This window comes from Stylophora pistillata, chromosome 5 (assembly GCF_964205215.1).
Source record: "Stylophora pistillata chromosome 5, jaStyPist1.2, whole genome shotgun sequence".
NCBI lineage: Eukaryota > Metazoa > Cnidaria > Anthozoa > Scleractinia > Pocilloporidae > Stylophora > Stylophora pistillata.
Window position 1 is genome coordinate 33,517,375 of NC_142523.1, and position 15,093 is coordinate 33,532,467.

The following is a 15,093-nucleotide window of genomic DNA, read 5'->3' on the forward strand; positions in this document are numbered from 1 at the left end:
AAATGGAAGTCACTAAGATGTGTTTTCTTTCATCCTATAGGAAAATTCATTACTTGACGAAGGAAATTATTATTCCGCATTAACTTGCACACGAAAACCAATAACACACGAATTGCGAAGCGATGAGTGCAATATCGGTTTTCAACTGCAATTTAATGTGGAATTCACAAGTGAAGTAATGGATTTTCCTTGAATCACATAACTGAATAAATATGAGTAAAAAAAGGAAACAGCATTACTTAAAAATTGATATGTTTACGTAAATGCGAAACAATATCGCTTAGCTTTGTTTTCAACTCTCAATTCCACGCCATATACCTTGCTTCATTAACCAATCAGAATGCAAGAGTTTTTCAATTATGCGATTCTGAGCAGAAATGTCATGCTCTGCACAAGAATAAAGTGTTTGAAGCGAGTACAAACCAAACAAGGACTTAAAATTATATCATAAAATAATATAGTTTATTATAAAGGAACTTCACTAAAGGAGCAAGTAATCTCAAATGTGTGAGAAATAATAGTTTCAGCGTGAGATTGGATTTGTTCACGCTCAATGCATGAGACTAATGAGAGCTCTGTATTGTTCTCAATTTACCTTTGAAAATGTGGGGACGAGTCCCTTCTTGGGGAAAATCATTCCCTTAATTAAAGATGGCCTGAGGCAAAAATTACTTCAGATCACTATTTTACGATACTCTAACTCAGTCCTTTAAGTTAGAACTCTAAGAGTACTGTTAAAAGAGTTACATGATTTATTTTCAGGGTGGCAAGGATTTTGTCTTGATTATGAGTGAAGCGCTACCTCCAAATATTGAGTCCGGTTTCGCCTTCTTTGGAAATGTTCACGTTGAAGTAAACAGAAATGGACCGATACTGACGGGGATAGTTCCTCGTGAGTTGAGATAATTATTGTTTTCAACTTTTTAATAAGGATTGACTGCATCACTCACTATTGTCTTTTAAAGTACTTTCATCGACAAATTCGAATGGTTTAAAGCACCAAGATTTATTGATATTAAGCCTTGTCCTAAAAAATCATACATACATGGCAGCAAGGCGTGTGTACTGAACTGTTGCAAGATGTGATTAATGATAGGTCAAGGCTTCGCTTATACCTCTCTATAATTTTTTTCCTCCTTTAAGCGGGAGGGGGGGTGGGGGCAAATTTCCATTTTCTTTTTTAAGAAAAATACGCTGGGTGATGAACATCAATCGAGATTATCTTGTAGACACGTTACTGTTCACGAACCGGTTTGACAGTTTGGGGAGATATATTATTCAAACATCTTCAAGAAAGGATGATTTTGGGAAGTATTGAGTTCTGATAGTTATTTTCACCGTCCTCAAACCATTCAATTTATTAAACTGCGGATGTCACATAATCAAAGAAAACTTTACAGTTGTTTATTGATTTTGATCGACACAAGGGTTTTCAAACACGCTAACAATACATCCATTAAATCATGCACCATTTTCTAATTCTACCACCTTCAATGCTTATTTGACTCTGAGACATAATGAAAATAGGTCTGTGCTCACGCTGTAAAGTCGAGTCATCATCATCACCATCACCATCACCATCATCTTGATTTGTTTGAGTAGGTTGAGTTTTATGGCAGAAATTTGCCGATGTGGACCTGCTATCCTCCCCACCCATCCCACTTCAGGGGAAGACATCCACCATAGAGTAATCTCGTGCGTGGAAAATTAACATCTCCTACCCCTAACCCTGCAGGAGACGAGACCTACGGTTCATTCGTCCTTATCCGAGAAGACTAGACTCTCTATCCATTTCTTGATATTTATAGAGATGTAGCAAATTTTTCTCAATTATTTTAAGACTATGAGTAATGGTCCGGCCGGGGGCTTGAGCCATTGACCTCCCACACAACACAATCTGGTGCTCTAACCAATTGAGCTGTCCGGGGGGGTGGTCTTAAAGTTATGCCCATCTGCCTATCCTCATTGTTTAGCAATAAATGGCGATTGAGCGATGGGTAGATCATCTGCTTCTTGAAGTGAAATAGACCTCAATAGAAATATCCTAATTTTTCCTTTTTGTTTTCTCTACATTTAAGCTTCTCAAAAGCCTGGTATCGTTACTGTTACAGTGCAGTCCACATGTGGGATGCCTTTTGGAAATATTCTGTTCGAATATTTTGACCCTGAAGAAAATTTTCTGAAACAACTGGTGTTAGACCCCAAGTTGCGATGGAAAATGTTTTCGCGAATGGCTGACAGAGAGCAACAGCTCAATTTACGCCCTCATCACACGGACCCTACAACAGGTGTGTTATTGTACCATTCATGATCTTTTGGAGTGCAAAGAACAATATTATTTCATTTCGAATGGTACTTGCAGACCACCGGAGCTCCCGCTAAGGGTCGAAATAGAAACTTTTGGTAATAAGGTGGAAGAAACTCTTAAAAATTGCTTTTGACCGAGGCCTTCAAAAAAGTCCTGAAACAGGATTTATCTGGGCCATGGAGATTCCGAAGGATGGGCGTTTTATGGCGTGAATTCGCTGTAGCAAAATAAATACCCTAATCATTTATCAAAACATGATCTGTCACCAATCTTGGTTTTGTTTAGTCATGCCAATCGTAATTTGTAACCAAACAGTTATAATTGTCACCATTCCTTTCTTTTTTGTAGGGTCCTCTCAAGCATCCTATGTATTAGCTACCTTAGTGTATGCAGCAGCAAAATTTGATGCTCCTAAGCTTATAAGAATGATTTTCGACTCCACAAGCGGAGGCGTCGTCTTTCATGCTTACAAGGATAGGGCAAAACTGCCTGAGTCTGTGGCGAGGGACCATGGTAACGATGACACTGCAACTTACCTCGAAGAAGTAACCACTAGGTAAATGTTTAGTAAAACAAAACAAAAACTTTCAGCCTATTTTCAAAGCTATTTTAATACATTATACCTGTTATCCTCTCTTCAAAGAATTGGACATGCTTCACTCCTTCGTCATATGAAGAATAAAAGTCAACATTCCCAACCCTAGTACCTCTTTTCCTCGTATAGCTCTTGCATAGATTACTGAAAAACGGTTGTTAATACCGAGCTCACTCCGACAAAAACAGCAAGGTCCACATTTACAAAGGAATTAAATCAAAGATTTCAACTCCTAAGTGTATATTTATTCTGTTCTTGTGCACTCGTCTTCGAGGACCTCCAAACTACTTTCCACTGCACATGATGTAGGCATTACTTTCATGGACGTAAGCTCACTACAATTTGTACTGAATGAATTAAGTTTTTTTTTCTCCTGGAAAGATTTTTTGAAGAGATCAAGTCTGGTAAGGAATTTAACCAGACGGTGGATTGGTTAGAACTTATAAAAGCTGCTGATGAAGCTCAAGCCAGTAAGTAGTCATTAAGTGGCCGTTATATCTAAACTCTCAGGCATAATTTGTTGTTACTGAACAGACGCACGACAATCAATGTTTTTCACGAGGCAATTTAGGAAATACCGAAGAATATTGGATCAGAGTCATATTTTCGACCACAAGCTTCTAGTTGATACCTAAAATCCAAATATGTAGAATGGTGCAAAAAACGTATGAGGTTCATATTCCTTTTGGACATCTTTTTTTAATGACCACATTTACCTATATAACTATCTCATCAGATCACGATAGCGAAGAAAGAGACAGAAATCACTTGGAAAGTAATCTAGTCAAAGAAAGTGGATATTCGGCTGATGTCGAATCATCGCCTAGTTTATCATCTGACTCCGGAGGCTCTGATTCCGAACGTCATACTCCAACCTCGTCCTATGATGGTATTGATTGTAAGCTCCTTTGTAAGAATTGTTTCCCTACAGAGAATAAGATGCTTTCCAAAATTTCCAGATGCTTATCTGACTTCTCCTCCTACAGCAAAATTTGGGAATCTAACTGGCAATCACGAATGCGTCACTGGCGTTTGATGAGTGTCGTGCGTTAATGACCTCCATCTCCCTCCTCCAATATTTGGATTTCCCAACGTGGGAACTTTGAAAATTGTTCTACGAAAAACAAATGTAATCTATTCGATAGAACTTAGCCAGTTAGAACGTAGGGAAACTGTTTCCAGCCACCCTAGATATAATCTGAGTTTCTATTAGGGGACTAAGAGAAAGTGAGTAGGTAAATATAGATACGTATCTCTTTTCACATTTCATCTCTATGATTGTAACTTTTAGTGGTGGAGATAATTGGGTTTTTTTAGTCGAAGACATTAGTAAAGTAATGTAGCCCTTGGTGATTAATAAAATTGACAATCTACTCTGGGCAACCATATCATGATAGAAGTATTTATTATATGTTGTATTTCCATGATAAATTAGGAGACTTTTATTATTCTGTTGTTTTTCCCTGCAGTCAAGACGAGATTGGCGAAGAATAGTACTGTTATAGCAGCTCATGTAGAACGCAATGTCATTCCGCCAGCGAAAGAAGAAAGTAGAGTCTTTCCATCAGCTGCTAGTGAAGGTGGTATATCACCATCAGCTGAAAAGGAAAGTGGTGTTACCCCATCAGATACCAAAGAAAAAGACATTACGCCATTAGCTGCTACAAAGAGAAATCTTACACCATCAGGTGAAAGAGAAATTAATTTCATACTATCAGCTATGAATGGAAATAATATGATGACATCAAATGCATGTGATAGTGGAGTCAAGCTATCAAATTCTAAGGAAAGTAACGCAACGCAATCAGCCGATGAAGAAAGCGATGTCACGCTCTTAAGTGCTGAGGGAAGTGCTGGTAGGTCATCACCTGAAGAAGAATGTGGTGGCACGCTTCCACCTGAAAGTGAAAGCTATGTCCTGCCATCAGCTGAGAAAGAAAACGATGCTACGCCAGCAACCTTAAAAGGAAATACTATCCTGTCATTAGCTGGGAGCAAAAGTGGCGCTATACATGCAAATTTAAAATTTACCGTCCTACAATCAGGTAAAAGCGAAAGGTATGCTACGTCAATAAAATCTGAGCCATCAGCTGAGAGGGATAGTAAAGGGACGCTCGCAAACTGGAAAAAAAATACTGTCCCGACATTAGCTGAGAGCAAAAGTGATGCCACGTCAGCAAAATCAAAAGAAAGTAATGTTCCGCTATCAGCCAAGCAAGAAAGTGATGTCACACTATTACCTAAAGGAGAAATTGGTATCACGCCGTCAGCTGCAAATGGAAGTGATATCATGCTAGTAGCTGCTAAAGAAAATGTTACCCAGTCAGCTTCGGGAGAAAGTAACATCACACCATCAGCTGAGGAGAGAAGTAGCATCACGCCATCAACTGAGAACGTAAGGGATGTCACACTACCAGTTGCGGAAGAAAGAGAGGGACCTGTCATACCATCGACTGCAGAGGGAAGTAGCGTCTTTTCATATTCTCACCTAACGAATGTTGTCGCGCTATCAGCTTCAGAAGACGTTGATTTAGTGTCATCGGCTACTGAAGTTAGGGACCTCATGCCGTCAGCTACCGAAGGGAGTGTGGAATCTGACACTTTGAATGGTAAGAAAATTGATTATAACAGCTTTCTTTTCGTACATTTAGTTGAGGATAAGGGATACCTTTTGTTTCAATGGTTGCCAACTGAAACGGCTCTACTGAGGGTTCAAAATGACATTCTTTGTGCTTTAGATCGTAATGAGTCGGTCATACTGGTACTTTTGGATCTGTCGGCGGCGTTTGATTCGGTGGACCATACTCTTCTAGTGACAAGGCTGTCTACTTGTTTTGGTTTTCAAGGAACTGTGCTTAAGTGGCTGAAATCATACCTGTCTTCACGTAAGCTGTTTGTTAAAGTTGGGAATAGTCATTCTTCACAACGTGCATTGAAGTGTGGTGTCCCTCAGGGATCAGTTCTGGGCCCTTTGTTGTATTTGTTATACACATCACCTATTGCGGACATAATAGATGATCATGGACTATCATACCATCTATATGCTGACGACACCCAATTATATATTACCTTTAAATCTACCAGCTTGAATGACATCCAACAAGTGAAGTTGAGAGTGGAATGCTGTGTGAGGGACATTGATGAATGGATGATAAGAAACTATCTTAAACTAAACCAGGACAAAACGGACCTTGTAGTCATCAGTTCCAGATACCATCCCATGCCTGACATCGGTCACATTACTGTTGGTTCTGAGTGCATTGCACCTCGTGACTCTGTTCGTAATTTAGGGGTTCAGTTTGATAGCATATTTAGTTTTGAGGAGCACATTAAGAACATTTGTAAATCATCATTCTATCATTTGAGAAATATTGCTAAAATCCGCAAGTACTTAAGCCAAGATACATGTAAAATCTTAGTCCATGCATTTATTAGTTCGAAAATTGATCACTGTAATTCCTTATTACATGGCCTTCCTAAGTATCTGTTAGCTAGACTACAGGCAGTTCAGAATGCTGCAGCTCGTGTTGTCACATTGACACCGAGGCATGTTCATATATCTCCTATTTTAATTAATCTTCATTGGTTACCAGTTGAGTTTAGAATAACTTTTAAAGTCCTTTTATTGGTATACAAGGCCCTTCATGGCCTTGCACCTTCCTATATTTCTGACCTTTTGAATTTTAAAACATACTCTAGGTCATTGCGTTCTTCATGTAAAGAATATTTAGTAGTTCCAAGAAGTAGATTGAAAACATATGGAGACAGAGCTTTCTCTATTGCAGGACCTAAATTGTGGAACGATTTACCTCTAGAGATTAGGAAATGTGCTTCAGTGGCAACTTTTAAGCAATCCCTTAAAACTTTTTTATTTAAGTTAGTATATAAGTTATGAGATTCGTTTTGTTTTGAGATGTTTTTGATTTATATAGTAGATAACTTAGGCTATATCTGAATTATATTGTATATTGTAGATATCTTATATTATATATTTTTATATTTTATATTGTAATTAGGTAGCGCTTTGGACAATTATTGGATTTTAGCGCTATATAAATAAAATTATTATTATTATATTATATTATTATTATGGTCATTAGACTTATGCTAAAGGCTGGTTTTTAATGGCGACTGAGCCGGAGTCGGAGTCGTAATCAGAGTCGTGAGAGCGCTTTCGACCGGGTAGAAACTAAAAATCAGAGTTGTAATCGGAGTCATAACCTCGAAAGAATCGGAGTCGAAAGAATTGCAATGGTTTCATTTTCTTCCGACTTTGCTCATGACTCTGACGCTTATGAACCAGTAAAAACTAGATTTTCGGAGTCGCAAGCAGAAGCGGAAAAACCAACCAATACCAACGCCAGTTCTCAGGTCCTTCCAGTACAGTCTCCCTCTTACGACTCCATCATTTCAGTTTTCACGGGATGGTAAGCGATAAAGTGAAGGCGGCAACGGTATTTTTCTTCTAATTCTGTTGGTTTGATTCGGTTGTAACTGAAAAGTAGCCTTAACAGTGGGGAGTTTGAATACGCTCTCATCGGCCCTTTCTCTTTGAATTATTTGTCCTCACTTGAATTAATGGCCACTTTGTAACTGGTAGTAATCCCTGTATCTTTTGGTCCCGAGTAAGTGCTTTAGGTAACTCCATAACCAGTTTTAGAACATTTAATAATTTTTTTTCTAGGAGATAAAATCAAGAAACGATCAATGACGAGAGCGTTGTTTTGTGGTACGATTTCCATAGATTTCCCTTAACCATCACCTTCCATGCTCTGAGTGCAAATTCAAATTCCTTGTGGCCACGATCTGATTTTCCTATGTTCCTTCCTCTTTGCCTGATAACCCCAAGCAGGCGATTAACAAAATGACTGGTATGTGTCAGGCCACTCTGTGTGTCCAGTTTACTTGCCAGGTAGCGACGCGTCGCAGGAAGAAGTAGCAACGAGAATTCCCCTCTGTGTAACGTTGGAAAATTGGTGAAATTCCTTCTCTGTGCGACAGAATTGTATCACTGCGACTAGTCGCGCGGATTTAAATCATTTTGAGTTCCTGCGACTGATAGCACCGACAAAACTCTCTTGCATTGACAAAGATCTTCACAAATGTTCCTTAGGTCACATACAGTGGATCATCGTAAAGGTTTCTTCTTGCGACATGTTTTTGAGGTTGTGTGCATGTAGCGACTTGCCGAAGAGACCTGCGTCTCCTTTGTCCAGTCCCTCAATGATCTCCCAATGACGACGTTCTTTACTCGTTCTATGCTCCTAATCTGAACTTTGCCTTCACTCCCCCCAGTCCATCTCACTGTAATTAACAGTGTGCCAGATTTCAATAATCGATTCACCCACAGAAGGGTTAATCGATTTTCTCCCTCACGACCTGCACGTTACTAAGTGGTGAGATCATCTCGGATGTACGCCAACCTTGTATCTCTCTTGTTCTAGTTATTACTCAAGAAGCTGAGTTTCGAGTTTGTAATAACACAAGAGACAACGAGAGACAAGGATAAGAAAACTAAACCGTTTACTTAGAGAAATCTACATGTCAACGATCAATACGAATATTTAAGTAGTTGTACTACAGGTCCCTAGAGGACGCACATGCTGCAATGTAATGCATCATATTATAACAGAGTTCCGATAATCTTTCTCTCTTACTACCTGTTGCAGGCCAAACATGTTTGCCATGACTAATTAATCATAAGTATATTTATAATTCAGTCACCTAAACCTTATGGAATTACTCACATACTCGCTCACTATTTTAACCGCGGATGTGTTTTCAATGTTAATTTGACGAAGGCCTTCAGGTGAACTCTGGGCACACTTAAGAAGTCTCATCCGGGCTAAAATTCAGTGAAACAAAAACGAACTTTCGTTGGTCGACAGAGTCGTAAGCAGTAGCGTTATTTTTCTTCTGATTCCGTAGGTTTGAGTTTGACTTAATCATAGTGCCCTGCACTTCCGATTACGAGTTCGACTCTGTGGTAACTGAAAACCAGCCCAAACAGGGTTTGAATACGCTCTTATCAACACTCTCTCTTTGAATTCTTTGGACTTACTTACTTAATTGTAACTAGGAGCGATCCCTGTATCTTCGGTGTCAAGTCATTGTGAGTGAACTCCATAACCAGTTAACATTAGATTATTTTTGTATATTTTTTCTAAACTTAGAACAAACAGTGGACCCCGAAGAGGAAATCAGGGAAGAACAAAGGATGTTGGCAGTGCCCTGTGGTAAGATATTTAGTTTTTTTCCCTTAACCATTTCCTCTGTGCTCTGTGTGCAAATTCAAATTCTTTGCGGTCATGTTTCTATAACGGCCATGTTTTTGTTAAATATGTTTATATTTCCTTGAATCGGTGAACTCCTCTGTGGCTCAAACAAGAAATCAAAAAACCACTTGGGGAAAGGGATGGATGGTGAGAAGACTAGCATGGTGGGGATTTTATGAACACTGGATATTCCTACAACAATTTTTCATTGTTTGTCGAAGGAAATCCTGTAATTTTTTGCTTTTGCTTTACTTCAACAATGATTGCTTCAGAATACTCGCCCCTATTTCTCAGCTAGGTGTATGCAAATCTGTTTTCTTTCTGCACTTTCGAGTTAGCTCATTCTAATAATTTACTGGATGTCTTTTCTGCAGAGGCAAAATAAAGGTTGACTTCAATGACCTATGAGGAGGTCTTCCATTTACATTTACAAATCATGATGTAAATCATCTTGAAGCTTCATCCTTGTAGTTTAATTCCTCTAGATCTCGATCTTGGCCCAACATAACAGCATCATCATCCAGGGTTCCCTCAGATCCTCAGCAATTCAGTGTTCATTTACGTGTCTTGTTTCTCCTTTTTCTTGATACTTTTTTTCCTTTTTTTTTTTTTTTTTTTTTTGCGGCGATGGAATCCTAAGATTTAGTTGAGTTTCATCCATACGTTACTATTTCTACTTACTAAAATATATCATCTTTACAAGTTACCTACACAAACACGGTCAAAAGCCTTCTCTTGATCGAGGGACAGGATGGCGACAGGGGTGCCAGAAGACTCAGTATAGCTGACAACGTCTCTAAGCAGAGCAACATTTTCTCCGATGAAACGGCCGGGGACTCCGCATGTTTGATCACGGCTGACAACGAGGTGTATTACCCGGAGGAGACGCCCAGCTATGGCACGAGAAGCAAGTTTATAATCAACGTTTAGAAGAGATATGGGCCGCCAATTTTTGGGGTCAAGGCGGTCCCCCTTCTTGAAAGACAGAGTGATGATACCTCTGCGCTGAGAGAGGGAGAGAAAACCAGAGGAAGAGCATTCGTTAAGAACAGAAACAAGATCAGAGCCAAACACGTCCCAGAAACGGAGATAGAATTCCATAGGCAGGCCGTCTAAACCAGGTGCCTTGTTACGAGCCATGCCCTTGAGAGCGACGAGGACCTCTGATGATGTAAGAGGGCCCTCACAACTGTTGGCCTGATCTTGAGAGAGAACAGAAGACAAATTGTCAAGAAGAGAAGATTGAACATGAGGGTCAGTAGGAGAGGCTATATAAAGACTAGAATAGAAGGAACCAAGAGACGCACAGAGATCGGCAGAAGACGAGACGATAGAGCCATCAGGCTCTCTCAGCGCAGAGATATGACGGTCAGCGGAACGTTTTTTCTCGAGACGAAGAAAATACTGCGAGAGAGACTCACCCTCTTCAACCCGTCGGACTCTTGCACGCACCTGAGCCCCCCTCGCAGCATGGGAATCAAGCCGGGCAAGCTCGGAACAAGCAGACCGCCAAGGGTCAATGCAGGAAGTAATTCCAGCATCAACTTTGGCCTGAAGATGCTGGACAAGACGTACCAGGGCATCTCTGGATGAAGATGTTGTGCGGGCTTTATTTGCACAAAAGCGGATAGTAAGCCCCTTGATTTTACTTTTCCCACGATCCCACCACTTAGCTAGAGAAGGAAAGCGGGGGATGGCAAGGCGCCAAGCAGACCATTCATCACGGACTAGTTGACGATAGTCCGGATCGTCGAGGATGGAAGTATTCAGCTTCCAGTAGCCTGGGCCAGGTGGAGCGGCATCGGGAACAGACAGAGACAAACACAAACCGCGATGGTCCGAGAACGGACACACATACACGGAACAAGACGACACTGATGGGACCCACGCAAATGGGACCCCAAAAAGGTCAATACGCGACGCTAAACTGCCATTCCACCTGGTCCAGGTGAACCCAGGAGTAGTGGGGTGGAGATAACGCCAGATGTCAATGACGCAGGACGCCTCAAAAAGATGGTTTAGTGTGGGAGAACTATCTCCAGACAAGGAGGCGGGGTCTGGGCCACGCCTATCTCGAGCCCTATCAAATACAGCATTGAAATCTCCAGCAAGGACCGTAGGGATGGAAGGGTCGATCCTTGAATGAAGGCCATCGAAAAACAGGTCTCGTGCAGGGTTGCAATTAGGAGCATAGACACAGACAACTCCGAAAATTTTATCATGAAACGAGAATTCACATTGTAAGAAACGACCATCAGCAGACCAAGAGTTTAGAAGAGAGATAGAGGGACGATAGAGAACAACACACCCACAAGAGTGAATAGAACCCGGGGCTAGCACAGACAAGAAACCAGACGAGGAAAACCACGATGAACATTCAGTTAAGGAAACACAATGAGTCTCCTGAAGGCAGATAACATCCACCTTCACCGGGAGAGAGCGCAACCATTGCACGAGACCATCACGCTTCGACCGGTCCCTGATGCCATTGACATTCAAAGTAAGCAGAGACAAAGCCATGAGGAAGAGATGGATGACCCTCATGAAAGCCAGGGCTGGGGCTGGGGTTTCCCCTTCCTACTGGGAAGATTGGGGACAGCCTTCGTACGCTTAGAGACCGCACTCGCCAACTGAGTATGAGAAGGAACCATGACACACTTCTTAGAGCGTTTCCTGGAGACAACTTCGAAACCGTCCGATGACATGCTCCTCGTGAGAGGAGAGGAGAATTCAGAAATATCAGGAGACTCTGAGCCCTGAACAGGGGTAGAGTCCTGAGAGGAGAATTCGGTGATATCATCATCGACATCACCCACATTGACTACTTTAGTGGTACTTTGACCAACACTAGTATTACTGGTACTGGTACTTTGACCAGACTTAACTATTTTACTGGTATTTTGACCAGACTTAACTATTTCACTGGTACTTTGACCAGACTTAACTAAAGAACTGGTACTTTGACCAGACTTAACATTATCATTAACTATTTTACTGGTACTTTGACCAGACTTAACTATTTCACTGGTACTTTGACCAGACTTAACATTATCAATAACTATTGGACTGGTACTTTGACCAGACTTAACACTATTATTAACTAAAGGACCGGTACTTTGACCGGTCTCACTATCATTGACTAAACTGGTGCTTTGACCAGCGATACTATTATTAGGAGTACAATTTATTCCTGAGGCCTCAGATGAATTAGATACGTTAATTAAAACATTGATTTCATTATTACTGGCTTCGCCAGGAGCAGAGATGACCATTTCTTCAGACGGAAGATCAACAGAATCGTTGGGTGGACAAGGAACGTTGCCCGGCGGATTGGCCACATCTCCAGAAGAAATGGGCGGGAAATCAGCGGCCGGGGGAACAACATGGGGCGTAGAGCCCAGACATTTCCGGTACGGCGGGAAAGGCAGTTACGGGCAAGATGACCAGCTTCCCCACATTGCCTGCATTTTCCATTGTAGGGACAGTCAGCAGCTTTATGGCCCATGATTTTACAGATAAAGCAGAATGGCTTGATACCACGATACCAAATACGCACAGGGTAGCCGTCGATGGTAATTTGTGCGGGGATTGATTTTTCCATGGACATAGTAAGAATTCGCGATCCAGTAAGAATATCTGGTCGCCCCATGAATGCCTGACGTTTACATAAGAAGACTTTCCCGAAAATCTTGAAGTCCTCGCAAAGGATCTCATCATCCCCTTCAGCGGGGTAATGATGGATGTAGACGAGCGTGGGCGGACGATCAGAATTAGTGACGCTACATTCTACGCCATCGAGATTGACGAAACCGGACTCAACACGACTCGCCATATCATCAGGATCTTTAAAAGTGAGGCGAATAAGGCCTCCCGGAACGAACTGAACCGCAGATAGTTTATTAAAGTCGATTACTTTTTCTAACATTTTGAGAACAGCTGGTCTAGGGTGGACCGTAACTGCCGCCGTAGCATGGACAACACAAGTTCTAGCACAAATTAACATTTTGAAAAGGAATAGGAAGAGAGAAAAAAAACAAAAAGGAAAGAAAGGAGAGAAAAAGGACTACAACAATTGCCAAAAAAGGCAAAAAAACCCACCAAGTTCAGCAAAGCTGAAACCTGGATGGGTTCCCAACAAAGTTCGGACCCACCGAAAAAAAACCAAAAAAGAGATGGGTGACCGAAAACAACAAGACAAAAAAAGACTGGCGTTCCACTCCCGGCAGGTACTTAGCACAGTCGAATAAATTGAAAATGAGAGAATACTTACAAAATCCTTGCCCAAGATGAGGTTTCGGACCGACACTTTCCCTTGCAAAGATGAAATCCCGCGTCAGGTAAGTAGGGCGCACACTGTTTCGACCTATGTGGGCCTCATAAGTGCAGTTTTTTTTATGTTTAAGGTGGACGGCCGGGCCCCGATGAAGGGAGGTGCAATCCCGCCGACCTACATGTCTAATCCCAACCCATTGGCTTACGTGCAATGCCTTAGGGAAGGGGACCACCAGAAACGAGGGCCACCAGACGCCAAACTCGCTGGGGAATCGAACCCCACCTCACTTAAAAATTAACACACTCACACCCAAAAATTAAACACACCCGCTCATTACTTAACTAATTATTTTCTTTTGTTTTTCTTTTTATGACCTTAATTAATTACTTTGGGAACTTTTTGTTGAAAAATCCTATAGCAGTCTTAAAGTCCTCATCTTTCAAACCAATAAAGCGGGGATCTGAAGTCCAACGGCAAAAACGTTTTCGCTGATCAGCCGGTTTGCGATAATCAACCGCAATCTCCCACAGGATTGCACGGTGGTCTGCAGAACAGGCTGCCAATTCCGGAACTTGAAGGAAAACATCAGGGCCACTATTGCGGATATCGCTCATGGGTGAAACCGCAGCACTTTTAGACGGGGCCTGTTGAGTCCTCTTAACTGAAACGGGAGCAGAGGAAGCGGGGCGTTTCCGGGAAACAGTGGTCCAGGGACCACTTTCACCAGCCATGTCAGAGTCAGCAGGGTTAGCAAAGCCCTCGGTTGCTGGTATAATAGCCTCATTTCCAGTCGCCTCACAAGAGGCGAACCGGTCTTCGCTTGCATCTGAGTCTGGAGATGAACCAACTTCATCTTCAGAGTCTTCAATAACAGTGTCGGGGGTCTCTTCTTCGGCGGGAGTGATCTCCGCTGGTGGAACAGCCACGGGATCAGCTACAGGCTCGATAGCCGCAGAGGCCATTGCTGGATTGGGACAATTCCGGGCCAGATGACCTTCCTTAGCACACTTGAAACATTTACCCTTGACAGGGCATTCAGAGGAACGGTGGCCAACCTTGTGACACAAGTCACACCGTAGGGGCTGACCCCTATACCAAACCTTACATCTAGCCCCACGTACGGAGATAAACCTTGGAATCTCCTTCTTCACCACCATTGAAACTATCCTAGACCCTGTGGATACCGACGGTCTATCAGGCCAGACTTGATGCCTCACACTCTTAATGGGGCCATAGGCTGACAGGGCAGAGGTGATGGCTTCATTTGGACCCTCAAAAGGGAACCACGAAACCACAACGGTTGACATCTGGGGAGGGGGGGGCGGGGGCTGAGCCACCCTACACTCCACCCCATCCAGTACCACTACACCTAACTCCTCAAAATGAGCCTTAGCAGGCTCACCACCAGCAACAAAAGTGACTCTGGCCACACGACCAGGACACGCTTGAACTGCCGCAACACCATATTGAGACTCAGTCTCAAAAAACCCGAGGATCAAGGGCATGACGTCCGGGAAAGACAACCCCTCAGGGAGCCCCCGACAGTCAATGTCGATTGACCTCTTAAAAGCAACAACCATTGTGAGACCAAGGTAAGTTCGGCTCCACCCAAGAAATCCCAAAAAGGGATGGGTGACCGACC

The 15,093-nt window shown here is 42.2% G+C and overlaps 1 protein-coding gene across 3 annotated transcripts; it reads left to right on the plus strand.

The window, feature by feature from the left end:
* The first annotated feature begins 653 nt into the window (after positions 1-653).
* On the plus strand, positions 654-10,398 carry LOC148731573 (uncharacterized). Of its 3 annotated transcripts, none has more exons than XM_088760871.1 (8): positions 654-892; positions 2,079-2,288; positions 2,657-2,864; positions 3,285-3,373; positions 3,640-3,801; positions 4,373-5,512; positions 7,588-7,632; positions 9,077-10,398. In XM_088760871.1, exons 1-8 carry the CDS (start codon positions 748-750, stop codon positions 9,259-9,261), a joined length of 2,184 nt encoding a protein of 727 aa, XP_088616997.1. In that variant the 5' UTR covers positions 654-747; the 3' UTR covers positions 9,262-10,398. The 3 variants fall into 3 exon arrangements, with proteins under 3 accessions (XP_088616997.1, XP_088616998.1, XP_088616999.1); XM_088760872.1 differs by having other exon boundaries at positions 655-892; positions 3,640-3,792; XM_088760873.1 differs by lacking the exon at positions 7,588-7,632 and having other exon boundaries at positions 655-892.
* Positions 10,399-15,093: the final 4,695 nt, after the last annotated feature.